At 42.7% G+C, this 24,930-nt stretch overlaps 2 protein-coding genes across 4 annotated transcripts; one reads left to right on the top strand and one right to left on the bottom strand.

Annotated features, from left to right (window-relative positions):
* The first annotated feature begins 119 nt into the window (after positions 1-119).
* ccng2 (cyclin G2) lies at positions 120-5,716 on the top strand. Of its 2 annotated transcripts, none has more exons than XM_034191775.1 (8): positions 120-245; positions 1,128-1,266; positions 2,703-2,840; positions 2,916-3,160; positions 3,704-3,788; positions 3,871-3,969; positions 4,107-4,309; positions 4,623-5,716. In XM_034191775.1, exons 2-8 carry the CDS (start codon positions 1,162-1,164, stop codon positions 4,747-4,749), a joined length of 1,002 nt encoding a protein of 333 aa, XP_034047666.1. In that variant the 5' UTR covers positions 120-245; positions 1,128-1,161; the 3' UTR covers positions 4,750-5,716. The 2 variants fall into 2 exon arrangements, with proteins under 2 accessions (XP_034047666.1, XP_034047667.1); XM_034191776.1 differs by having other exon boundaries at positions 2,916-3,166; positions 3,710-3,788.
* Positions 2,004-24,594, bottom strand: taf1c (TATA-box binding protein associated factor, RNA polymerase I subunit C). Of its 2 annotated transcripts, XM_034191774.1 has the most exons (16): positions 24,258-24,594; positions 22,389-22,494; positions 19,512-19,561; positions 13,969-14,064; positions 12,716-12,783; positions 12,348-12,601; positions 12,136-12,267; positions 11,938-12,055; positions 11,327-11,398; positions 11,112-11,247; positions 10,753-10,881; positions 10,209-10,398; positions 9,941-10,078; positions 8,402-9,783; positions 7,839-8,031; positions 2,004-2,020 (listed from the first exon to the last, which is right to left on the bottom strand). In XM_034191774.1, the coding sequence occupies exons 1-15, from the start codon at positions 24,372-24,374 to the stop codon at positions 7,855-7,857; spliced, it is 3,165 nt and encodes a 1,054-aa protein (XP_034047665.1). In that variant the 5' UTR covers positions 24,375-24,594; the 3' UTR covers positions 2,004-2,020; positions 7,839-7,854. The 2 variants fall into 2 exon arrangements, with proteins under 2 accessions (XP_034047665.1, XP_034047664.1); XM_034191773.1 differs by lacking the exon at positions 2,004-2,020 and having other exon boundaries at positions 6,274-8,031.
* Between the last annotated feature and the right edge of the window lie 336 nt (positions 24,595-24,930).

Genomic DNA, 24,930 nt, shown 5'->3' with positions numbered 1-24,930 from the left:
CGAATTGTCTTCTCTGTCATAAAATAACTGACGTTGATACGAAAATAAAAACCGAAACCATCTTTAAAAAGCACAATTTTTGGGCTTTAAACTCGACACACAGAGACCTGGTCTTGAATCGAAGCATCCGATTGGTGGTTGGCGGCGGACGTATTAAGTGGGCGTGAACGCTGTCGAACATCAACAAAAGGAGAGAAAAGACGAAGAAAGAGACTGCAGATATGTGGATTTAAACACGATAAAAAGGTACGATATGACATTTAGCAATAAGGTAAGATGAAATAACACTTAAAGAACTTAAAGGAAATGTTCATATTGATTTTATGTTTTAGGGTCCTTCAGACAGCAGGGATGAACAAAAAACTACACGGTTTTATCTTAATCTGATTTAAATTCAATTTATGAAAAATTTTCCCATCTCACAGTTTGTATTTTTTAAACGTTTTAGTCGCTCGTTCACAGAAAAAAACCTTTGCTAGATAAAATCTTTCACTTTTGGACAAACTATGACGTTGTTTCCTTGTTCTTGTCACGATTGAAAATGAGACTCTGGGCTAAACTAGACTGAGAATTTTACACTTTTTCAAAAATCATTAAAAAAAAGTATTTATAAACCGTTGCTTTGTTAGTTTGTTCATTGCTAAGCTAACTGAGCCGTAACACGGTTCATCAAAACTCGACTACAAAACCAGCTATTTAACGGTTTGTTAGACAAATATATCAGAGACGTATATAAAACAAGGTATTTTATTTTATTTTTAAAGCTTTATTGCTGTGTAGAGAATCTGCCCCTCCCCCATCAAATGAGTTTAAATGTTACCATGCTAACTCCCGTTAGCTTCTCTGCATATATATATATATATATATAAAAAAAAACACCCACACACAGACGTGTTTTAGTATCCGTGTGGACCATGTTTCTTAAAGCTTATAGCTGTTTGGAAGTAAACGTTTAACCGTCGCGTAGCGGTTGTTTATAGACACTGGAGAAAACGTCGAACCCTGAAATTTGACACCGTCGCTCAGCTGAGGGAAAGTAGGCGGAGCTTTGAGCGGTGACCTGGATGGTTGCTAGTTTCTTTTTTGCTTGTTTTACTGATTTCACGTTTTCACTGATTTTTATTTTTAGGCTACATCAGATGCTCCAGTTCCGGCTGAGATATGGACACTGTGAAGCTGTTGAAGGAACTGAGGCTGAATTATGACCAGGAGGTTTGGTACCGTCCCAAAGAGGCGGGGCTAAACCTGATCGAAACCTCTGCACAGGTGAGATGACGGAATCTGAACCCACACAGGCGATAATTACTGTCACATCTGGATCTGCAGTGAATTATGACCTGCTGACTAGTTCTGCATCAAGCCCAGAAATTTTAAAATAAATTAAACTATATGTCTACAAGTTCATGGGTGATTCTTAGACTACGGGCACTTATGTCCTTTGATCATATTGTATGAAAAACAGAAAAAAGGGGAAATTTCACACTTTTATAGTTATCTTTACAATAAAAGTGTTAAGAAATTTGTTCTAGTAGTCTATGATGTCTTTTTCACCTTTTTTCAGCATCATTATATGCAAATATTGCCGTTTTGTGCTTGTCCCACACCCAGACTTTTGACCTTCAATGATTAAAAATTAATGGTAAAGAAACGTTTTTTCTAATGTTTTAAAATATTAGTAAAATAATCAAAACATAATTGGGGTATTCAATGTCATACAACTATTGTGATTTTTGTTTAAACAAAATGTAGTTGTTCCACACTATTGCCATAATTTCCACCACAACACATAATGTCCCTTTAAACAGTTTGTATGAAAGATTGTTAGGGTAGTTTCTATGGAGATAAACATTGACATCAGAGCACATGTATATAGCGCCAAATCACAACAAACAGTTGCCCCAAGGCGCTTTATATTGTAAGGCAATGGTGTGGTGGAAATTACATTTACAAGGCCAATAGTGCCCGTAGTTAAAGAATCACCCTCATGCTGCTGCTGACATGATTCCTGTCATGTGACGGAGGATGTGGCTGACAGATCAGAGCCACCTTAAAAATCAAACATCTGACAATGTTGAGAATAAAGCCAAGATTCTGAGGAAAAAGACTGTTTAGCCTTTGGATGTATCACATCGATGTTGATGTTCATGGGGTGTGATGGACTAGCAGCCTGCACCAGTGGATACCAGTCAAGACCCAGAGTAGTTCTGTTCAAGTTCGATGCAGCCATGTGTGGCATGTTCTTAGACCTGTCATTTTGTAATAAAATATAAATAAGTAAAACAAACAAAAACAGTGTCCTTATAAACAGCAAGCAGCACATTTAGCACAATGGAAATATCCTTGTGGATGTTTGTCCTTGGTAATAGATTTTATGTAAATTTATAGCCAAAAATGATGGTCAAAATTGTCAAATATAACATAAGTGTAATCCTGCAAGAACATTTATTATAGTTTTTGTTTTACTTTCATGGTAGCATGTATAAAGATAAGAAAAACCTTTTTAGTCACACGATGCAAAGGGATAGTTACAGAAGAATTATGCAAAGTAAGAGCAACTAAGTACCAAAAACACAGAAAGCAAGTACTGTGCAGGAATAACAATATATACAGTAAATACACTAATTCCAAGCAGCAAAAAAAGTGAGAATTGCTGTATTTCATTAGCTTCTGTTGGATAAACGTCACCACCATGTCCTCTGCAGGACGACAGGCGGATCTCTGCGCGCTGCAGAGATGCCAAGGTGGAGGACTTGTGGAGTCTGACCAGCTTCTTTGGGTACAGCACACAGACCTTTGTCCTGGCTGTTAACCTGCTGGATCGATTCCTTGCCATGATGAGGGTATGAGACAAACCTGATTAAAATACTGCAGCTCTGTGCTGACAAAAAGCTGACATGAAGTGTTTGTGTTCTCAGATTCAGCCAAAGCACCTGTCCTGCGTCAGCCTCAGCTGCCTCCACATGGCAGCCAAAGTAACGGAGGAGAAGTACAACCTGACGCCCAGTGATGAGCTGATCCGCATTGGACAGTGCAGGTTCACGGTGTCCGACCTTGGCCGGATGGAGAAGATCATCGCAGAGAAGCTCAACTTCAAGTCCAAAGCCATCACTGCCTTAACCTTTTTGCACATGTACCACCAGATCGCACTTTCACACATGGCAGACAGGTGAGTTTATCACACCATCGATTTACAGAAAGTAAATAGCCAGCCTGTTACCTTATTAGCACCGCAGAGTAGCAGCTTTAGCCACATCACTGACAGTGCAGAGACACTGCTACTTTTTAATTTGTCCGCCTACATTACTAACTCCATTCAGTGTTAGCAAGACTTACAGTATTTGAAGATTTGACATTTGGTCAAACCTGCTAACTTGCACACATGGTGGCGTAAAACATTTGTGTATCAGTTATATACATCCTAATGTTAATATGCTAATATTACTAATGCTAACATTTTTTTTTTTAATTGTAAATGAAGTCACTAATGTGCTAATTTTATCTTGCCAACTCCATTAGTATTACATGCGTTTGACTGGACATGGACAAGGAGGCATTGTCATGATATGTTTATATAACATTGCGAGGTGTTTCTTATAAGCATTTGGGAACACAAGTGGACAAATGGAATGCTAATGAACTGCTGGGTATTTTAAAGCAGTTGCTGCTGTGAGAACTGTGCTTTGATGTGGATCTGTTTGGTCCTGAGCAGGACGGAGATTCTGAGTCTGGAGAAGCTGGAGGCTCAGCTCAAAGCCTGTTTGTGCCGTATCACCTTCTCCAAAGCAAAGGTACAAAACTCACACTTGAAACCCGTTGTGCTGCCAAGGCCATGGTGGAAAAAGTTTAAAAACTGTGTCTGTCTGCGTGCAGCCGTCCGTCTTGGCTTTGTCTCTGCTGAGACATGAGACCAAAGCCGTGCAGTCAGAGGACATGTTGGAAATTGCCCGTCACATCCAGAGACACCTGAAGGTCCGAACTTCTGCTTGTTTTAAAACTTCCATATCTGATAACTAACTTGGCAGAATCTGACATCACTTTGAGCAAACGTGCAATATGTGAAGGTGAACAAACCTGTGTGGTTTTACACATCCGTGTTTGGGTTTCAGATTTTGGATGGTGAGCTGCTGCTGTGGAGCGAGCAGGTTGCACGGTGTCTGTCAGATTACGCTTCACCCGAATGCAGCAAACCTGACCACCGGAGGCTCCAGTGGGTCGTGTCACGGCGCACCGCCCAGAACTTGCACATTAGCCACCGCAGCGTCCCCGAGCTGCCGACCATCCCCGAGGACTGCTGGAACGAGATTGAGAGGTCAGACCGCCACACACTGCTGAGCAAGGCATCAATCAACACTAGAGATAATCGGGAAAGAACAATTGCCAAACGTGTTTTCTCTATAGGTACTTTTTGGGGGATGTACAGCTTTGTTCTCGTTTATTAAAAAGTTAATACAAAAGTCAAAATGCCAGAAATGAGATTAACATTTTTTTCCTTACACTAAGTTTTTGGAAGTCAAATCTTTATGTCCAACAATACGAGTTTTATTTGTATGAAGCCATCAGTGTGGTAATTACTGTTAATTACAGTGTAATTAGTATATTAATTACCGTGTCTGTCTCTGCAGTGAGGACTCATGTGAGGACATGTTGAGTTCTGGTGAGGACAGTCTCAGCTCGTCTCTGGGTAGCGACGCTGAAGGGCCGTTCTTCCCGCTGCATCTGAAACAGCGCCGGTGTGACGTCAGCGCTTGACGTGTTGTCATCACGTTCTCATGTCAATAATCAGAGGTCTCAGGTTTTAGAATCGCCACAATAACTGGCAGCTGATGCAGACCCAGGGTTTTATATATATTCTATGTTTTTAAAAAAAAGTATCATCGAGCTGCCACAGAGCTCTCTATGGGTTTGTGCTTTCTTCTTCTCAGACTGTTTTTCTGTTTCTGATGAACACGTTCATCAGCTGCGCTCAAGCTCAGAATTTTGTTGTTTACAAACTAATGCCAGTTAAATTATTAATTTGTTTGACATTTACCAGTGTCTTTCGCTGGTTTCCTGTCCAAAACAAATATTTGGTTTCTGAGAAAAACTAAAATCTGGAAATTAATCCAGTGAACAAAGTTACCACCAGAAATTTTAACTTGGCCAAAAGATAGAGAATTCATCAGAAAATTTTCACACAATCAGACATTTGGAAGGAGACTTTTCTCATTTCTACCTCAGTCACATTTTGAAACGACAGAAAAATTCTGACAGAAAAATCTTTAAATTACCTCAGATTTAAAATCTTTGAAGTCATGTCAGGGTTTATGATTTGAAGCCGTGAAAAACATTAAAATATATTAAGTGTTCAGCAGTCAACCACATTTCAATGTATAACCGAAGCGCATTCAGTCTCGTTTCCAAACTGATGTGTGTTTATTTTGGTGAGTGTGGGTCATGTTGACCCGGTTTACACAGCGGTTCCTGATTTGCGCAAACTAAAATCCTTTGTCATCATTAAGTCATTGTATTCGTCAGACATAAATGGCGCTGTGACGATGTTCAGTCATAAAGTCCAATTTCTCAAATACTATTCATAATACTGGATGAGTTTCACTATTCTCAAAGCATCAGGACATTTTTAATTGTATAATATTTTGTGCGCTTGGACAAAACAATGTTAATTCTATGTTCCGTTTTCAATAATCAGTAAGATCTGACTGAGCGATAAGGCCCCATTTACAAAAAAAAAAGCTGATCATCCTTTACGTTAGGAAAAAAGTGGTGAGAGGGTGAATTTTTATTTTTTAGAAACATACGTCCTGAAAAATGACAGAGCACCTGCATAGCAAGTGAGAAACTGAAAATATATTAAATAAAACATATAAAATAAAATATGTTTCCATGTTGAATACAGTCAGTGTACTGTACGCAAGTGCATGATAAACACGCATACTGTGTCTGAGTGAGACGGAGCAACTGACTGTAGTTGTCAATGACAACAAGCCTCAACCTCCGAAATTTCGGCAGTCTTCAGCCAAAGCATGCTTGCCACCTAGGGGATGTGCCACTTCTTGTACCAGCTGTACTGCCGTCAGTAACCCCCCCCCCCCCCCCCCCAAAAATGGGCCGCTTTCAGCATGCAGGCAGAGATGATAAACCTTTTTTTTTTTTTTATAAATGGGGCCTAATGGAAAAATGCAAACGCTCAGACTGACGCCTGTGTTATTTTCAGTGCAATAAAATTTTTTATTTTATAGAAGAAAAAAAAAAAACTTAAGACATTTCAGAGACTGATCTTTTGTTCTTTAATTTGCACTTTGTTTTTGGGTCATTTTGAATATTGGAACAGTTTGAAGTAGGTTTGTGTCTGATGTGTCTTGCTCAAAGGCTTCAGCGCTGAGCAACAATCAGCCACAGACATGCCGACATTGGACAGATGTTTGTTTAAAGTGGTTTGTTTGTCTTTTTCTAAGATGTAGTGTGAAAATTATTCAGAAAGAAGTTAAACCAGTGTCAGAAAATGTTATAAAAATATGTAAGTGTAAATGATGTAAAAAAAAAGTGTATAGTTCTTTGTAGATATTAAGTTATTTGTTTTGTCACTGAAACTCTTATAAAATATTATTTTTAATTTGCCTGTTGAGTCTCATTGTGAAAGGAACAGAGTGAAGGTTCTAATTTATTTTTGTCTTCAGCAGGAATTTTTTTTATTAAAAACAATTTAAATGTTACATTTCTCTGACGATCAATCTTAATACATTTGGGAAAGTTTGATTTTTATTTAAAATCATTTTTAAAACTAGATCGATATGCATTAGAATCTTTATGCTAACAGCTCAGTGGCCGTTTGTGTCACAGAGGAGCCGAGTACATTTTCAGAAACTATGCATAAATTTGCATACTAATGAGATATTTATTGGACCTGACATGTTGAGTGGCAGTTTCACCATTTGTGTTTCCACTTGAATTCTTTACCTGTTACATTGAACAAACTTTTTTGTTCCATATTAGCAACACGTTCCACAACACGTTACTTTTTTTGTTTGACATTCTGTTTAGAACTTTTCTGTGATAAACAGGCTTACTTAAAACTAGACATTTTAATCTTTGGTAACCTCTGACCCATAGACAAAAGTTAGCAGTGTCCCAAATGGAGAACAATTTAACGAGCCGTTACACAATCCAGGCTTTTAAAAATCCTGATCAGCATGAACTGTTTGAAAAACACAGCACACCGGTTATACCCCTATTCCACAGAGCGCTGATCAATCTTGAACAGCAAATCAGGATGTGTTTTGAAGCATCACATTAACTTCTTGATCCATCTTTTGTCAATCTTGAATAAACTTGGTATATGGAGCCATAATCAGCACCAGTTTTGAAACAGGTGAAATTTTTGAGCTGGTCAAAAACATTTTTTTATTCTTAACCGCTTCAATCAAACATTCAATTAAACATCTTTAAAAGGGGTAGTCCTAGTGAGTACAACTTGATACTTGTTTGACTGAGTTCCATCAGGGTAAAAATCTGAAGCAAAAGCAGCGTTTGTTGCAGTTCTGCCTAAGAACGCAGCCAGGCACAACTTAACTTTTGTATTGGCGCAGGTTGCCAGGTATCTGCTTTATAAGCCAAACAGTTGTCAGGTCTGCAGTTTATAAGCCAGTTTGATAGACCTGCCAGAGTAAGCCGTCTCCATCCAGTTTTTGGACTTTTTCTGGATCGTGGGGGAGATCGTAGTAGAACAGCACCCCGTGGAATAGGTGTGTCAGCCTGGATTTCATATTCACTTTGGGAATTAGAATCCACACCAGAACAGAGATGTTACTTTAGTAACAAAAAGACAGCTTTGGGAGAGGGCACATGCCAATAATCCAATCAGAATCCCATTCGAGATTTCTTCTTGGGGTGAGACGCCTGCGTCCGTTGACCCAGGGAATTCTGGGACAGACAGAGTCCTCTGTGACTTGAAATCCGAGAACCAATAAGTTGAGAAGATGTGGCAGCGGTGTTCCCCTCCGGCTCCAGGAAATAGTCATTGTGTGAAGGATCATCCTGGAAACAAAAAGGAAGGCAACAGGAGACAACAGTTAAAAACAATAGTTTAAGAACAACACTGAAGCAGTGATCACCACCCAGACTCCATCCACAGCCACGGAACAGACTGAGGTGGTATACATATTGTTCTGGTCACATGATAAGGCTGGTGTGTGTGTGTGTGTGTGTGAGTGAGAGAGAGAGAGACACCCACCAACAATTCATTTCATTTATATAGCATCAAATCACAACAAAAGGTGCTTCAAAGGTAACATCTAACCCCAACCCGCCATCGATCATTTTCACAATCAAAACCTGCCAACAATTAATTTTTAATCAATAAATACTGGGAACATGGCTTAAAAAGAGCCAAACAGTCTGTTCTTACCTGCAGAGCAAGCAGAGGATTGAAGTAATTCTCATGTGGACGTTTAGTTCTCTGAGTAACGGGGGCAGAGTCAGGCTCTGATGGCTGGGACAAGCTAAAGATGGCAGCGCTGCTGGGTATGGTTGGCAGCTGCCCACAGTGCTGTTCTTCTGTTCCTGGACGTGTGCTGAGTGTCTTGGCTGTTGGTGTGGCAGCTCTTGGTGTCCTGGGAGTCACCGTGGCAGCCGCGGTGTCCGTCAGCGTTGTGGCTCGTGGTGTTTCACATACCAAACTGCCCTCTTGTTGGTACGACGCGCTCATACCTTCAGCATCTGACCACACCCCCTGACTAGCCTCAGATGACCAGCCCTTCCAGTCGGTAAGATCATCCAGCTCCATCTGGTAGCTGATGGATGAGGTGAAGCTCCTGGAAAGTGCCATCTGCTGCCTGGCAATTCTCCTTGCCTCCTTGTCCTTCCTCCTCCTCCTCCGCAGCTTCTCCTCCCTTTCCTCCCTGTTGAGTCCCAGGCGGTCCTCCCACCACTCCCTCCAACCTTCATCCCCTTGCCAGGACAGCGTCAGTCGCTGGCTAAGATCATCCGTCCACGCGTCGGTGTCCACCAGGTTCAACAAAGGCGGTGTCTTTTCAGAGCTGTGAGAGGCAGAAACAGTGTCGCCAACCAGCAGCGACCGCTTAGCCATACATGCTCTCAAAGCTCGCCTCTGGTCCTCCATCGCCAGACTTCTGGCCATGTCATCAGGTGCACAGAACAGATCTGAGTTCTTTATCAGCCTGTTCTCCCGAGAGTTTGGACGTGGGCTTATTTTCTGGGCCTTTTGTATCATTTTCTGGAGCCAACGCTTCCACGTGGCGAGAGCGTCATCGCTGAGCGTTGGCACAGTCTGCTGAGCGACACAACGAGGAGACCTGCTGCTTCTTGTCCGTAGACCACAGCCTTCAGTACAGTCAGCGATCAAGTCTGTGGACACATCCAGCTGATCTGGATCATCATTAATGACGACCTGCAGCCCCTTCAGGTTCGGGCGTTTCCTGTCTGACTCTGCATCCTCAGAGGAGGTGTCGTCATCTGTCCCGACAGCAGCATCTTCCTTCTTTTGTGCTTTCAGATTCTGAGTTGGTGCAATCACATCATCATCGCTGGACGAGTCTAAAAATAGAAGCTGCGACTCCGGTGGCGTCGCTGGCTGCTGCGTTCGTTCATCCAAAGTTTTCTGCTGAGACGGCGGTTCCTCCTCCGGCACCAGCAGCCGACTCGTCTTGAAGTCGGACTGCTGTGGAACGAGGGTTTGGTAGAATATATCTCCCACCTCCGTCAGCTGCAAAACGCAGATACAATCCTCGCTGCCTCCTGCGCCGCTGCGCATCTGGATGCACGACAAACCTGACAAACGTTTAAAAAAAAAGAAAAAAAAAGAAAAAAGATGCTGCACTGAAATCACTGTTGGCTGTTCAGATTACACAAACCCAAAACAGATCATTTTCTGCATCATCAAATGTGTGTACAAAACAGAGACCGAGCACCCCCTGCCTGTTGGCACCTGCAGCCGCTGAGGACAGTCTGTTGCTGGCGGTTTCTCTGCGGTGTGGGATCTGACCTGGAAGATGTTTCAGGACATCGCTGGGTTTAAGCAGAGTCTGAGGAGGACCGTGGCTGGAACAGGCATCCACTCCTCCTCCTAAACACCAACACACAGTGGAAAGTTGGTGCAGTTATCATGGAAACTACACCATCCTCACATACTGATGACATCACAAGGATTCACTGAAACTAGTGTGAGCGAATGTGCAGGATTAGTCATATTAAACCTGAGTACTGCAACAGCACCACTTCCTGAGACCTCTGCGATCCTAGCAGGATGTTGGTTGTTCTAGCCCCACCCACTGTGGAGACAGAGCCAGGAAGGACATCACAAAAAACGGGCGGAGACAGCATCATGTGATCCCACTTCAGCATGGGGATGCAGGGAAATCGTTCATCCACTATGTAAGCAGAGTTCTGAGAAAGGAAGAGAAACAAAAACAAGTCGCATTCGCACAACACCCTGAAAACCCTGATCGCCCACTGGTTTCACCACATAGGACATCCACCCTCCTGGAAGAACTTCAACGTGCTAAATGTTACTGAACATTGAACTGATGATGTCACAGTGGATTGGTCGTTCTTATTCATTTCTTCCTGGCGGTGATTGAGATACGGCGTCCCTGTGAAGATTCGTCTCATGGCGATAAGACGGATAAGAATCACCTTCCTATTGGTCTGACCTTTTCTAGAAATGCCCATCAGGGTTAAAAGGGTCAAAATAAAAGTGTCAGACAACCTGAGAGACCTGAACTTCTGACAGTGACGTACCTGAGTGGTAATGAGGTGGTGGAAAGAGTGGATATCATCCAGGTGTCGAGAGAGCAGGAGTCTCTCCCCACTGCAACACTCTGAGGTCTTACTGATCCGAAACAGAGTGTGAGAGGAAGACGGGCTGAGCTACAGGGAGACAGGGTGAGATCAGCAGAAAGACAGAGACGAGAACCAGCAGAATAAAGGCATGTCTGAGGGTGAAGCTAGACATCTTTTTTTTTTTTTTTTACAAACCAATCAGACCAGATTCAGAAGTCTGGAGTCTTTTTGTTCTTCAGAAACAGATCTAATTACAGCGTTGTGTCTCATGCTGTCCATGAACGCATCCTTTCAGCATGTTTACATTTCTGGCTCACCCTGATGTCTGTGAGCTCCGCCCCTGTCCTGTCTGCATACACCATCACCCGCGGGTGGGCAGAGAAGTGGCACCATCTCCATGACGACTTGGCATTGAAGTACAGGTTGCTGTCTTCCTGTCGAACCTTCTGGGTCCTGAACAGAGCATTGCCATAGCATTAATTTAAGGTGGGACTCACCGGTAGCGCCCCCCGCCCCGCCAAATAATCCTCACCCTTTACCGACAGTCCACAGGTTTGCTGCTCCACTCTCACTGGTGACCAGAACTTCACCTGAAACATGAGGACTGACCACAGATCAGTTATTTCACCCACAGCTCAAACCACGAACAGCAGAATTATCAAACCCACAGAGTTTAAAATTAGAGAAGTTTAAAATGTGTTGTTGTTGTCCATTTGGCTGCTCCCGTTGTGTTCGGGGTCGCCACAGCGGATACGGCCCGATCTGCATTCGTAATGTGTGAAAATTACAAAATCTGGATTCAAGTACAGTAATTTTAAAAAAAAATGTTTGAAGTTGTTTGAACACGTATCCCCCTATGGTACCCAGCTCAGCCAAATTTGGTAGGTGTGGTGTTGCCAGGTACATACCTGTCTTCACCAGTAACCTTTTAGTTTGTTTGTTTTAAGAACACCGGCTAAACGCAATCACGGATTTCTCCTTGTGCTTTAATCAATCGGGAAGGGGCACCACACCCCAGCCATCACAGCCAATAATGTAGCAGTAGCGTGCCATCGGTGTCTCACAGTAATTACTCTTTTAAATGTTATCTCCAGTTTCAAACAGATTTCACAAAAGTGAAAACCTATTCACATCAGCACAAACCTGACACTGACGCAGGTCACGACTTCCTTGGTTTTGACAACTTCTAGCAGACGAGGTTCATTTGTTTCATGGAATCGCCAAAGGCCACACAGGTAATCCGACCGCACGCCGACACAGCCTGCCCACAAACAAACAAAAGTGTATTTCTGTGCTTTTGTCAAATACGTCACGCTTCACAAGATGAAGAACAGCTCTCACAATGATCAAACACGGAGGCGGCGCTAATCTGCTTGATGGGACCTTTCAGCTGGAAACTCCGTGCTTTGTGGCTGCTGGTGTCCAAGCAGACTGGTTGTTCTCTGCGGAAGAGCAGCGCCACCCTGTGGAAGTCTGAAGTTTTGCATTAAGAACCAGAAACATTGTGAGCTCATCTTTGGTCTTTCAGGGACTCTGACGCACTTCAAAGATACTGAGGCGGTCCAGGCCTCGGTTTCCAGGGTACACGAGGCAGCCTGGTTTTGAGTCTGTATTATTGGGAGATGAGAATGGTATGAAAGCCAGAGCGCCTCCTGTGGTGGATTCAGAGAACAGAAGTCTGTCTCTCTGCTCCGTCAGCTCTTCGTACAGCAAAGAGCTCAGCAGCTCCGGGGGCACGGCGTGAACGCTGTCTGCTAACAGCACGCTGTACGCATTCATTGTAGGATAATCAAACCCGAGTGGACATCTGAACACACAAAACAAAACAAAAAACACAAACATCAGAGAGACAAACACACTCACAGGCGGAAGCCCAGCACCACCCCCCCCCCCCCCCCCCGCCTAAACACACCATGCTCACATTTTATATTTCAGCATGTCCAGAAAGTTTTTCACCCTCCACATACAAACAGAATCCCGTTGAGCCCCCTGAAACACACAAAACACACCCGTTAATTACCGCTATTACTCACTAGAAGATTTACTTTGGTAGCAAAACAGGCGCGCTCGACTCCAGAATATACCATGAAGCACCCACTCTCAGGCTTGTTCCCATCATATTTCATCTTTGTCAGGCCATGTCCACTGCACAAACATGTTTCGGACCTGAGCCTTCATCAGTGTATAGTGATCACCAGAAAGGAAGATGTTTACCAAAAAAAAAACAAAAAAAAAACGTAACGGGTGACTCCTATGACGTCATCCGATTAGCTGCATCTCAGGATGCGGCGCACAGATTACATGACATTGTAATACAAGATAGCATCATAGCAGCCATGATCAATGGATCCACCGAAGACAAAACAAGGGCCACAATTAAAAAACCAAAAAAAAAAAAAAAAAAAAAAAACACTACACACTGAACCTGAAAACAATTCTCTCTTATTTTCTGGAGTATAAGATGCGTTTTTGTTTTTACTAGATTGGGAGGTCCTGTGATTTATACTCCAGTGCAACTTAGATACAAGAAAAATGGATGAATAAAAATCACTTATTCATCATTAATAATAAAACTAGAGCACTGCGCTCCCAGAACGCAAACCTCCACCAACATGAGTTTCTAATTCCACAAAATTTGACTTTGGAAAAAATTTGCAAGGTCAAAGTCCTGTTAGAAGCGGCTTTTCATAAGCTATCAGGATATGAATAGAATATATAAATATAAGGATATTTATATATTTGGCCGAAACGTTGCTTGCTTGTTTGCTTGATTAAATTCACCCTTGTGTTGTGTTGCAAGTGAGGCAGTGTGCGAGAGTTTTTTGTTAGAATGATATATGTAAAATTGTGGGCTCCAGGCTGTTCACAAACAGACAAACAAACAGGGGCGAGAACTTCTTTCAATATTCCCTCCACCAACTTGGTGGAGGGAATATTGACTATTTTTCCACTGCTGTTCCCAAGAAATCAAGTCATTAAACAAAACAAATTGCAATAATAAAGGAATAAGTGACAAAAAACAAAAATACACCATAACAATGCATAAAAATCCCAAATTAAAGAGCTGAAAACACAGAAAAAAAAGGTGTGACTTATGCTCTGGAAAATACAGTAACTATGTAATGCTGCTGAAAAGTAGCCATCATGTTGTAAGACTATTTTTAAAGTTCTGACCTTTCTCCGCGTCTTTTCAAAGCAGAAGTTGTCTGCCAAAAGTTCACCGATGTTGCAGAAGGCGTCTTGGCAGTGATCTACGAAAAAGTTCTGCATCTAAAGCAACAAAACAGATTCAATTCCAACATCAGTCCAACAAAACACACAATGGCACAGAAACTCCAACGACGTTCACAAACGGAAAAACATCCCATCCTCCCACATTTCAGCCGTCACCACCATTTACTTATTTATTTTTTTAAACAAAATTTGCTTCATATTCCCCAAAGAAATATGACTGGTTTTGGTCTTGGACAGGCAGGATGTGTGGGTCACAAAGGCCATGTGCAGTGAGGAGTGCTGGACAAACCACCGCCTCATTGTCTCCAAGTTCAAAGTTCGTGCCCAGCCCCAGAGACGCCCACAGGGAATAAAAGCACCCAAACGCTTGAACATCAACAAGCTGAAGGTCTTTGACATCAAAAGAAACTTGTCGACACCCTGGAAGCTCGCCTTGAATCCACTGTGCTAGATGGTGATGTGGAGGCAGCATGGGCCACGCTTCGCGGGACGGTGTATGCCACAGCCATGGAGTGTCTAGGACCAAGTGCTAGGAAGCACAAGGATTGGTTTGATGAAAACTGTACAGAAATCCACCAGCTGTTAGAGGAAAGGCGCCGTGCCTACAGAGCGCATATTGATAATCCCAAGTCGACTGCGAAGAAAGACGCACTGAGGAACATATGCAGCAACATCCAACCCAAGCTGCGTCAGATGCAAGACACCTGGCTAAACAACAGAGCAGACAAGAGTCAAGGCTTTGCAGACAGGAATGACATGAAGAACATTTACGATTGCCTGAAAGAAGTCTACGGACCTACCACCTCGGGCACCTCCCCTATCCTCAGCGCAGATGGATCAGCATTGATCACAGACAAAGAGAAAATCCTCCAGCGATGGGCCAAACACTTCAACAGTGTCCTGAATCGTCCCTCTGCCATCAACAACAATGCCATCGATCGGCTACCCCAAGTTCCCATCAATGAAACGCTGGATGCCTTACCCACCTTGGAAGAGACTCAAAAAGCAATACATCTACTTTCCAGTGGCAAAGCACCTGGCTCAGACGCCATTCCAGCTGAAGTCTACAAAGAAGGAGGTGTAGCACTGATGGAAAAACTTCATCGGCTCTTCTAGCTCATATGGCAACATGAGACGGTCCCACAAGACTTCAAAGATTCATCCATCGTGCACCTTTACAAACGGAAAGGAAACCATCAGGCCTGTGACAACCACCGTGGAATCTCCCTGCTTTCAATCGCAGGCAAGACTCTGGCCAGAGTTCTGCTGAATCGTCTCATTGCGCACCTTGAACAAGGTCTACTACCTGAAAGCCAGTGCAGTTTCCGGAAAGAACGTGGAACTATCAATATGGTGTTTGCTGCCAGACAGCTCCAGGAGAAATGTTAAGAGCAAAACACCGACCTGTACTCCACCTATGTCCATCTGACCAAGGCCTTCGACACTGTTAGTAGAGAGGGCCTTTGGAGAATCATGGCAAAGTACGGATGCCCAAGAAAGTTCATCGCCATCGTCCGACAATTCCACGATGGAATGCTGCCGAGAGTCCAAGATAACAGCGAGACCTCCGAACCCTTCCTAGTCTCCAACGGAGTGAAACAGGGCTGTGTGCTTGCTCCCACCCTGTTCAGCCTTATGTTCTTAGCCATGCTGACTGATGCTTTAAGTGATACTAACATAGGCATCGGCATCAGGTATCGAACAGATGGATCAGTTTTCAACCTCAGGAGGCTTCAAGCAAAAACCAAGGTTTCGACAGACACCATTAATGAATTCCTGTTTGCTGATGACTGTGCCCTCAACACTGCCTCGGAAGCCCCCATGCAGCTTTGCGTGGACAAGTTCTCTGACGCCTGCAACAACTTCGGCCTGACAATCAACAAGTGATCAAAAAGTGATGCATCAGCCAGCTCCAGGCAAGCCGTACATTGATCCAAACATCAGCATCAGTGGGCAACGGCTGAATGCAATGGACAAGTTCACCTATCTCGGCAGCACGCTCTCCAAAAACATTGTCATTGACGACGAGGTAAATGCCAGACTATCAAAAGCCAGTGTTGCCTTTGGCAGACTCCACAAGAATATCTGGAACAGGAGGGGCATAACTCAAGAGACCAAAATCAAGGTGTACCGGGCCATAGTTCTTACCACACTACTCTATGGCTGTGAAACCTGGACAGTATACCAGCGTCATGCTAGGAAACTGAATCACTTCCACACGACATGCCTCAGGAAACTCCTAGGCATAAGATGGAAGGACAAGACCCCATACACAGAGGTGTTAATCCTAACTGGTCTGCCTAGCATCTTTACCATCTTGATGCAGGTGCAGCTTCGCTGGGCAGGTCATGTAGCCCGAATGCCAGACCACCGGCTGCCAAAAAAGTTGCTGTTTGGCGAACTGCAAGAGGGAAAGCGCTCTCAAGGCGGCAAGAAGAAGCCCTTCAAGGACACTCTAAAGGCCTCCTTGAACGCTTTCAGCATCAGCCACATGACCTGGGAGCAGACAGCTGAGGACAGAGGCAGCTGGCGAGCAGCCATCTGCCAGGGAGCAAAATCTCACAAGGCAAACAGGATTGCTGCAGCTGAGCAGCATAGAGAGGCCAGGAAAAACTGTGCCAACAGGAGCCCTGCAGCTGCCACCATTTCCTGTCCACACTGCCAGAGACCATTTTGCGCGCAGATTGGCCTCATCAGCCATCTGCGCACCCATAGATCTCGACCCCAAAAATAATAATAATAATAATAATAATAATAATAATAATAATAAAAAGGATGACTAGATGGTCCTCGCTGTATTGACGGACGAAGATGTATGTATGTATTAAACAGGAATCAAGTTACATTTTAAGTCACAGTTCCAGGCCGTGTATAGAAAGTGAGAGAATATAATAAAACTGTGGTTGGCAGCAGCACAAAGATCAGCTGCCAGCATGTACAACACATCAGTCCTCAGTTAACTAGCTGGTCAACATCTGACCACACAAGTGACAAATGTGATTACAGTTATTAAAAAAAAAGTCTGCCTCCCCTTAAAGACGCCAGACTGGAATTTCCTGAATGTAGAGCTTCACATGGCGTGTCACCGTGATTTGATGTTTGACTAGAATCCACCAAACACTTTAGGAGGAATTATACGTACATGTGTGAGCCAGTCAGTTCATAAATTTGTAAGGAGGAACACCCCCCACCCCCCAATTTTTGTTTGCAGGGATATAACTATTGTTCTAACTCAGCCACATGGGGTGTGCAGCCAGTACATTCTGAGTGCCGGTCCCAAGCCCGGATAAATGAGGAGGGTTGTGTCAGGAAGGGCATCCAGCGTAAAACAAGCCAACCCAACCATGCAGACTAAGAATCGAATTGCCATACCGGATCGGTCGAGGCCTGGGTTAACAACATCTGCCGCCGGTGCTGTTGCCCAACAGGGTGCTAGTGGAAATTGGGCTACTGCTGGGCAAAGAAGAGAAGGAGGAGGAGGACGAGGAGGAGAACGTGTCCACAGACAGTGGGAGAAGAGGAAAACTAGAAGGGTAGAAATGAGAGTGGGGAGTGTAACTGGTAAAGGGAGAGAGCTGGCTGATATGATGGAGAGGAGAAAGGTAGACATATTGTGTGTGCAAGAGACCAAGTGGAAGGGAAGTAAGAGCAGGAACATAGGAGGTGGGTTCAACTTGTATCATGGTGTGGATAGGAAGAGAAATGGTGTTGGGGTGATTTTAAAGGAAGAGTATGTTACAAGTGTGTTGGAGTTTAGGCGAGTGTCCAACAGGGTGATGAGTGTGAAGTTGGAAATTGAAGGGGTAATGACAAATATCATCAGTGCATAATGCCCCACGGGTAGGTTGCAAGATGTAGGAGAAAGAAGATTTTTGGAGTGTGGTGGAGAGTGTGCCTAAGCATGAAAGAGTGGTGATAGGAGCAGACTTCATTGGGCATGTTGGTGAAGGGAACAAAAGGTGATGAGGAAGTAATGGGCAGATATGGTATCAAGGACAGGAATGTGGAAGGACAGATGGTTGTTGATTTTGCAAAAGGATGGAAATGGCTGTGGTGAATACCTACTTTAGGAAAAGGGAGGAGCACAGGGTGTGGAGGAAGTTGCACACAGGTGGACTTCATTCTTTATAGGAGATGCAAGCTACAAGAAATCAGAAACTTATGCCACGTTCACACGGACGCCACGCGAGCGACGGCGGCAAGAGACTGCCATGTAATCCCTATGGAAGGACGCGTTGTGGCGCCACAAAAATCCAAGCCACGCATTTGTGGCGCGTTATCGCGTTGCGTGGCCCTCTTCCCCAAGTTGAAAAATCTGAACTTTTTCGTCGTCGCGCCACGATGACCAATCACGGACTGGATATGTAGTGACGTGGAGATGTCTGGAGTTTATACTTGATGTGGACATGTCCTGTTTCTGACAATCAGCCTGTGAGCAGGACTTATGTCCCTTATTTATTTAACACAATTATGACACAGGAGAGCGAGGAACTGCAACAGCAGACAGTTTTTTTTGTTCACATGTGCGCGCGAACGAAGCGTCCGTGAAGATAACTTCATTAACTACACAGATGTATAATAAAACAAATGGTGACTGGTTTATAACACAATTATGACAGAGTTGGAGAATGAGAGCAAGGAACTGCAACAGCAGACAGTTTTTTTTTCTTTGTTCACGTGCGCACGCGAATGGGACAGGAGGTCCTCAAACTTGGTCCTGGAGAGGTGGAAGTACCGCTGAAAGCGACCGTCATCCAGACGCAGCTCCTGCAGGAAATGATGAATTTGTGGTGTTGTGTGGCGTCCAGTGCGAATGCGGCTAAAGCAGAGCGACGCACCGGGCGATGGTGGCACGTCCAACGCCAGGCGAGGGATGCGAATTTGTGTAGTTAGACAACATAGGATGGTGGTTTGTAGGATGACTTTAGAGGTAAAGAAGAAGAAGAGAGTGACAGTTCCACCTTCTGATCCTTTGTTGAAGCTGAAGGAGGAAGACTGTTGTGTGAAATCTAGCAAGCAGGTGAGAGAAGCACTGGATGGAGGGGAAGCAATTTTGGACAACTGGAAAAGTACTGCAGATGTGGTGAGGGAGACAGTTCGGAAGGTAATGGGTGTGACATCTGGACAGTGGAAGGAAGAAAAGGAGAGTTCGTGGTGGAATGAAGAGGTCCAGGAAAGCATAAGGAGAAAGAGGTTGGCTAAAAAGTTTTGGGATAGTTGGAGAGATGAAGAAAGCAGACAGGAGTACAAGGAGATGCGGCATAAGGAGAAAAGAGAAGTGGCAAAAGCGAAGGAAAAGGCATGTTGTGAGCTGTACAAGAAGTTGAATATAGTAAGGAAGGAGAAAAGGACTTGTACCCATTGGCCAGACAAAGGGACAGAGCATTTTCACTTTTATTTCATTACTTTAATATTGAAAACTCATAGTTAGCATTTTTTTTCCATTAAATAAATGAAGTAAATACATGAGCTCAGATACTCACATGTTCTGTAAAGTCCAGCGGGTCTGGCGGTGTTGAAGACCAAAGGAATGCTTGTGGGGTGGGGGAAGCAATTTTACAAGTTATTTCAAACAAACACTGAGGTTGAGAACTGTAAAATCAGAACCACACAGCTGTGATATCCTGACACCTACAGGGATTAAAGGAAACAACAACAACAAAAATCCTTCTGACTGAATTTTTTTTCCCCACAGCCAAACCTTAAGCTGTTCACCATCTACCTTGTTATAGAAAACCCTTTCATGATCACGTACTACGAGTTAAGATAAACAAGGCAGAGACAGCTAAGAAAACAGCAAATTGTTCTCCTGCTGAACAAGATTATATTTACTCTCTAACCATCGCTGCTCTTTTCTAATGCAGGGCTCTGTTTTTGGTTAAATGTGGACTTCTGTTAACAGGGGGTCTGGGGCCGCTCAAAGCCCAAAGAAAATTTGGGGTTTTTGATATCCAGGGATGCATTCTGGAGGGATCTTTGATGGCCATTTTCTCACCCTGATCCCTCTATTTAGTTGTACTGCTTTATGTGTGTTGTATTTTCTTTTGCACATTTTCACCTTTTCTTTGCTTTTAACCAAAATTGATATCACAACCTACATGTTTGTTTGATAAGATTATTAAACACAAGAGCCGGAATAATTTTCATATTTTTTGGCTTCCCTCATCTTAATTAACCTGATTTTAAAGCTCGAACTCCAAACAAACCCAGTAATGCCTGAGCTTAGACATTACATTATAAAAACGATATTGCGTCACATCCCACTTTAGTTATGCAGAAAAGTTAAATTAACTAAACTTATTTTTATAAGGCTCATCAATTAAACTTAGTCCAGATGTACAGTAAAACTTAGGCACAGAGAAATACTGATTTAAAAATTTTAGTTGTTAAAATAATAATAACAATAATAATACTAAAAATGATAACTAGCATATTGCCTGTGGGGATCCATGGGCTCTAGATTGGGTAGTGTTTATAAAATATGTAGCTGACATTTTTCAAGGGCAGTAATAAATTAAGCAAAGCTTGTACAATGAGTTGGAATGTCGTGAGAGTCCAGAATGTTTTTATAACCTAATACCTTAAAATTTTTTAGAAAAGGAACTCAACTCTTATTTCCTGGTAATATGTAATTTTTTAATGTTAATTTACTGTCTTAATGTATTTATAAATTGTTTAGGTTCTTGTTATCATATTACCATTATTGTTTAATTTTATTATTTATATTTTGTCATTTGATTTTTAAATGGACCACAATGGAAATAAGTGTTTTCACTTTCTTGTGTCATCCGTGTATTTTTTAAAGTATTGAACTTACTAAATAAAATCATGCATGCACGCACTCATTCATTTAATATAAAGATTATTTACCCCCCCCCCCCCCCCCGAATGGCATGTTAATCCAGAATATAATTAGAAACGTTAGGTAATACCCGTAGTTTCTCCAAAAATATTAGTCCTATCGACGTTCAGTTTTGGCGCTGTTCATCTTTGAACCAAAATCCATAAGCATGCCAAATAGCAAACGTCAGCTGTCCGCAGGCACATGCATGCAGAGCTTTTTGCTTTTTCTGCATTCTGCTACAAGCATGCGCTTTTAATTTTTACACACGCACAAACAGAGACACGGTAGCAGAAGACATCAAAAGCAATACTCTTTTCACTCATGGTAACAACAACATGACACTTAACTAAACCGACTAAACTAATTGAACTACAATAACACTAACAACACTGTTAAACTTCCATGAACCACAATAACAACATTTAAAATCCCCAAACTGCAAACTCCCATGGTGCATTGCAGCACAATGTCCATTGTTTACTTGTTAACTAAAATCACTATCTTCACAAAAATTATTTGTCCTATCAACTTTCTGTTTTCGTAATGTTCATCCTTGAGCCAAAATGCATAAGCATGCCAAACAGCAAATGTCAGCTCTCCCCGGTTTCACCGTGATCAAAACCACACACATGCAGACAGAGGCCACTGGGCTATTGTAATACAGATAAAACAATAATAACATTTGTAGTAGTAGCATAAAAACTATTTTCAGAAGTGGACATTTAATCAAGGGGTGTTGTCGCTGATCTCATACTCACTCCACCTCTGCCCTTCTTTAGCGTCACGCAAGTGGAAACAAGCTTTGTTGATTAATAATGAATTCACTCCACTGATGATGAATCAGTCACAAAAAATAATTAACACCTCTCTTCATCAAACTGACACTTTATGAATACCAAACTATTATGATGAATAGTACCATTAAATAAATGCAATGTTTGAATTTGTCCCTTCATTCAGACATTGTGTAGCAGGTGGCCAAGTGGTTAGTGCACTTGGTTTCAGTGTGGAAGGTTCCCGGTTCAAACCCCACTCCTGCCACATTTCTTCATGTAATGTGGAGTTGCATCAGGACGGGCATCCGGCGTAAAACTTGTGCCAAATCAACATACAGATCCACCTTTCAGCCGAAGGGACTTAATATTCAGATATGGTGTAATTAATATATATATATGTGTGTGTGTGTGTGTGTGTGTGTGTGTGTGAGAGAGATTTATTTCTTCTTTTTTTGTAAAATGTTTTTTATCAAATATTTCAATAAAATAGAAAATGATTTGTAGACATTATGGTTAGTTACTGGTAAGTTAACCATAGCTGTAATCTCACCCCCCCCCCCCCACCCCCCAAAAATGAATAGCTTACTAATATAATTGTTTGCTACAGCACTGGTGCTGTCAAGACAGCCAAAACTAAAGGACTGGAGGTACAAGGACAGTAAAGGTGGCATAAAATACCCTCATTGGACATCCCCACTAGCCAATTAACCCATGGAATAAATAAATAACTGAGAACTCACAGTGCTTTGGAGACAGAAGGGGAAGTGGAACCGGCTCAGTATGACACCATGTGTCCCCTCTGGCCTGGTGTTTGGAGGTCCAACTGGAGGGAAGACCAGGACCGCCCTGAAACCACAACACCAACCAGAGATAAAAAATTTAAGAAGTCAGACTCAAAACTCAAGGGGAGGGGACGGTCAGTCTAGTCATTAAGTGTTGGGCTTCCCCTACTTGCTCCCAGTGTGTAGGGAGTGCCTAGCATGGCATTGGTGACGTCAGTGTCTGTGCGAGACAGAGCTTCTGATGCAGATGGAAATGCAGTCCATTTGCCTCAAAACCAGTCAGGTTTCAACTGAAAACAGAGAAGCAGTTTTGATAATAAGACTACACCTAATTTTAACTTGTTCTAGTTTCCTGAACCAGTCCTCCTTTTCTCATTTAATAATTCAACCGGCTCTTACATAAATTATGATGTACAACAACATTATAAAATATTCCTCAGCCTTTGAGATCCAAAAGACACTTTGAAAGATGTTGTGATCTTATCATGAGATCAAAGGTCAGACATGTTTGGCAACACTGATGTCTTTGCAGGAGAAAGAAGGTCAGGGTCTTTAGGGTCCTGGTGCTTCCTGAGACATGGACTCTAACCAGTGACCTACGGAGACAACTGGATGTCTTTGGTACCAGGTCTCTGTGGAGGATCCTTGGGTCCCCCTGGAATGACTTTGTGTCAAATGAATGGTTACTTAGTGAGACTCAGCTGAGAAGGATCACTGACACTGTGAGGTAACATCAGCTACCACATTTTGTACATGTGGTGTGTTTCTTTGGACACGATCCAGCACACAGGTCCCTCAGTGTTGAGGACACCAGAGATTGGAGAAGGTCAAGGACATGCCCACGTTTCACCTGGTTGCTGCAGAGCGGTGATTACTTTTGAGATATGGGGGTGAACCAGTTGTCTGCCTGGGTGGTTGTCATCCAGGACCAAAAGCACTTCCCTTACTTTGTAGATGTAGTGACGCGCAGTAACAACGCAGGCTCCCAGACCTCACCATCAAACATTCCAGACAGAAGCACTTTGTAAAAAAATATGTGTGGGAACTCATATGACATGTACAAGTTTACCAACGTAAATGTTCCTTCTGTTAAAGAAAAAACTGTGCAAAAGAACATTCATTCTTAATTATTATTCTGACAAAGTTAAAGTTTTTGTACTTTCACATAAGAAATCATCATCATCATCATCATGTGACGTACAACACAATGCTTTTGAAAAGGTGGACAGAATGTATTCATGTCCACTATCATTTATTGTTGTTATATATTGATTCTGTGTTGTATCTAGTGAATTTGACAGGTCTGGGCATCAAAATTAGCAATAAAAGCTGAGTGATTGATCTGAAGTGGATGTGCACTGACAACCTGTTCCTATATGACGTCATCAGTGGATTTCTTCACTGGTCTGTGTATGAAAGCAGACTGCTGCCACGCCATAAGACTTTTCTAATAAAATTACACATGCATCAGGGCTCCGGATCCTCATCTTGGTTTCCTGAGCTGGAGTGGAAAAAAAAACTAAAACAACAACAAAAACCGACGTCAAAATGCGCACAGAAGGAAATCGTATCGAGCCTTATGTTTTGTTCGTTTGTTTGTTGGTGTATTTGTTGAAATAAAGTTTTGAAAAAAAAGTCAATTAATTTTTAAGGATAATGACACAAACAAGTCGCATTTTGATTTAACAAGCGAAACTGTTTACGATAAAAAAACAAATACGACAGCTTTATAAACTGTGTCTTAGAAAATATTTTGTCCCGGTAAGTTGTCAAGTGCAGTGTGCGTTCAGGGAGTGGTAAGATGGCGGCTGCTGGTTGAACTCCTACCTGCGGTTTGACTCGGCCGTAACTGCACAGTTTTCCAGATCCGTGACCGGACAACCAGTCCGGAGGTCCGCCGAAGAAATAAGAAGGAAACAGCTGCTGCGGGAACTGATAATCCATCTTGGCCTTGTCACAGAATAACAGTCAGCAGACACGCAGCGACACAAACGCCGACGTTTTTCACGTGCTAACCTCAACTCAGCGTCAACCTGAATAAAGTCTGACACAAAGACTCACGGAGTTGTTCTTTTAAAAACTACAAAAATCAACAGTGATGGCGCTTAAACCCAAAAAGAATACACTAAACAAAATAAATAACTTCAGCAAAAAAATTCAGCATGGCGTTCTTCTTCTGCCGAGTTATTGGCGGTTTGCAAACCGACACGGTGCATTACTGCCACCAACTGCTTCGGTGTGGATTATTAATGACTTTGGGATACTTCTCCTGTAGTACATGTAGAATTCGTGTTTTTGGGGTGCTTTTTTCGTACCTGTGGATTTCATGTTTTGGGATACAGCTCCTGTTACTGTGGATTTCATGTTTTGGGATACTTTTATCATACCTGTGGATTTCATGTTTCGGGATACATCTTCCATACCAGTATAATTCATCTTTTGGGATAGATCTCCTGTACTTGTAGATTTCATGTTTTGGGATAAGTCTCGCATACTTGTA

Source organism: Thalassophryne amazonica, chromosome 17 (assembly GCF_902500255.1).
Source record: "Thalassophryne amazonica chromosome 17, fThaAma1.1, whole genome shotgun sequence".
Taxonomy (NCBI): Eukaryota; Metazoa; Chordata; class Actinopteri; order Batrachoidiformes; family Batrachoididae; genus Thalassophryne; species Thalassophryne amazonica.
This window is presented reverse-complemented; position numbering and strand designations above follow the sequence as displayed.

Excerpts from the sequence above, each read along its gene's own strand:
- ccng2 (XM_034191775.1), top strand. The coding sequence starts at position 1,162 with ATGGACACTGTGAAGCTGTTGAAGGAACTGAGGCTGAATTATGACCAG. Across the intron at positions 1,267-2,702 it reads TGATCGAAACCTCTGCACAG|GACGACAGGCGGATCTCTGC; the intron begins GTGAGATGACGG and ends TGTCCTCTGCAG. Across the intron at positions 3,970-4,106 it reads ACATCCAGAGACACCTGAAG|ATTTTGGATGGTGAGCTGCT; the intron begins GTCCGAACTTCT and ends TTTGGGTTTCAG.
- taf1c (XM_034191774.1), bottom strand. The coding sequence starts at position 24,374 with ATGGATTATCAGTTCCCGCAGCAGCTGTTTCCTTCTTATTTCTTCGGC. Across the intron at positions 19,562-22,388 it reads CCTTCTGTCTCCAAAGCACT|CATTCCTTTGGTCTTCAACA; the intron begins GTGAGTTCTCAG and ends CCACCCCACAAG. Across the intron at positions 12,602-12,715 it reads GACATGCTGAAATATAAAAT|ATGTCCACTCGGGTTTGATT; the intron begins GTGAGCATGGTG and ends TTGTGTGTTCAG.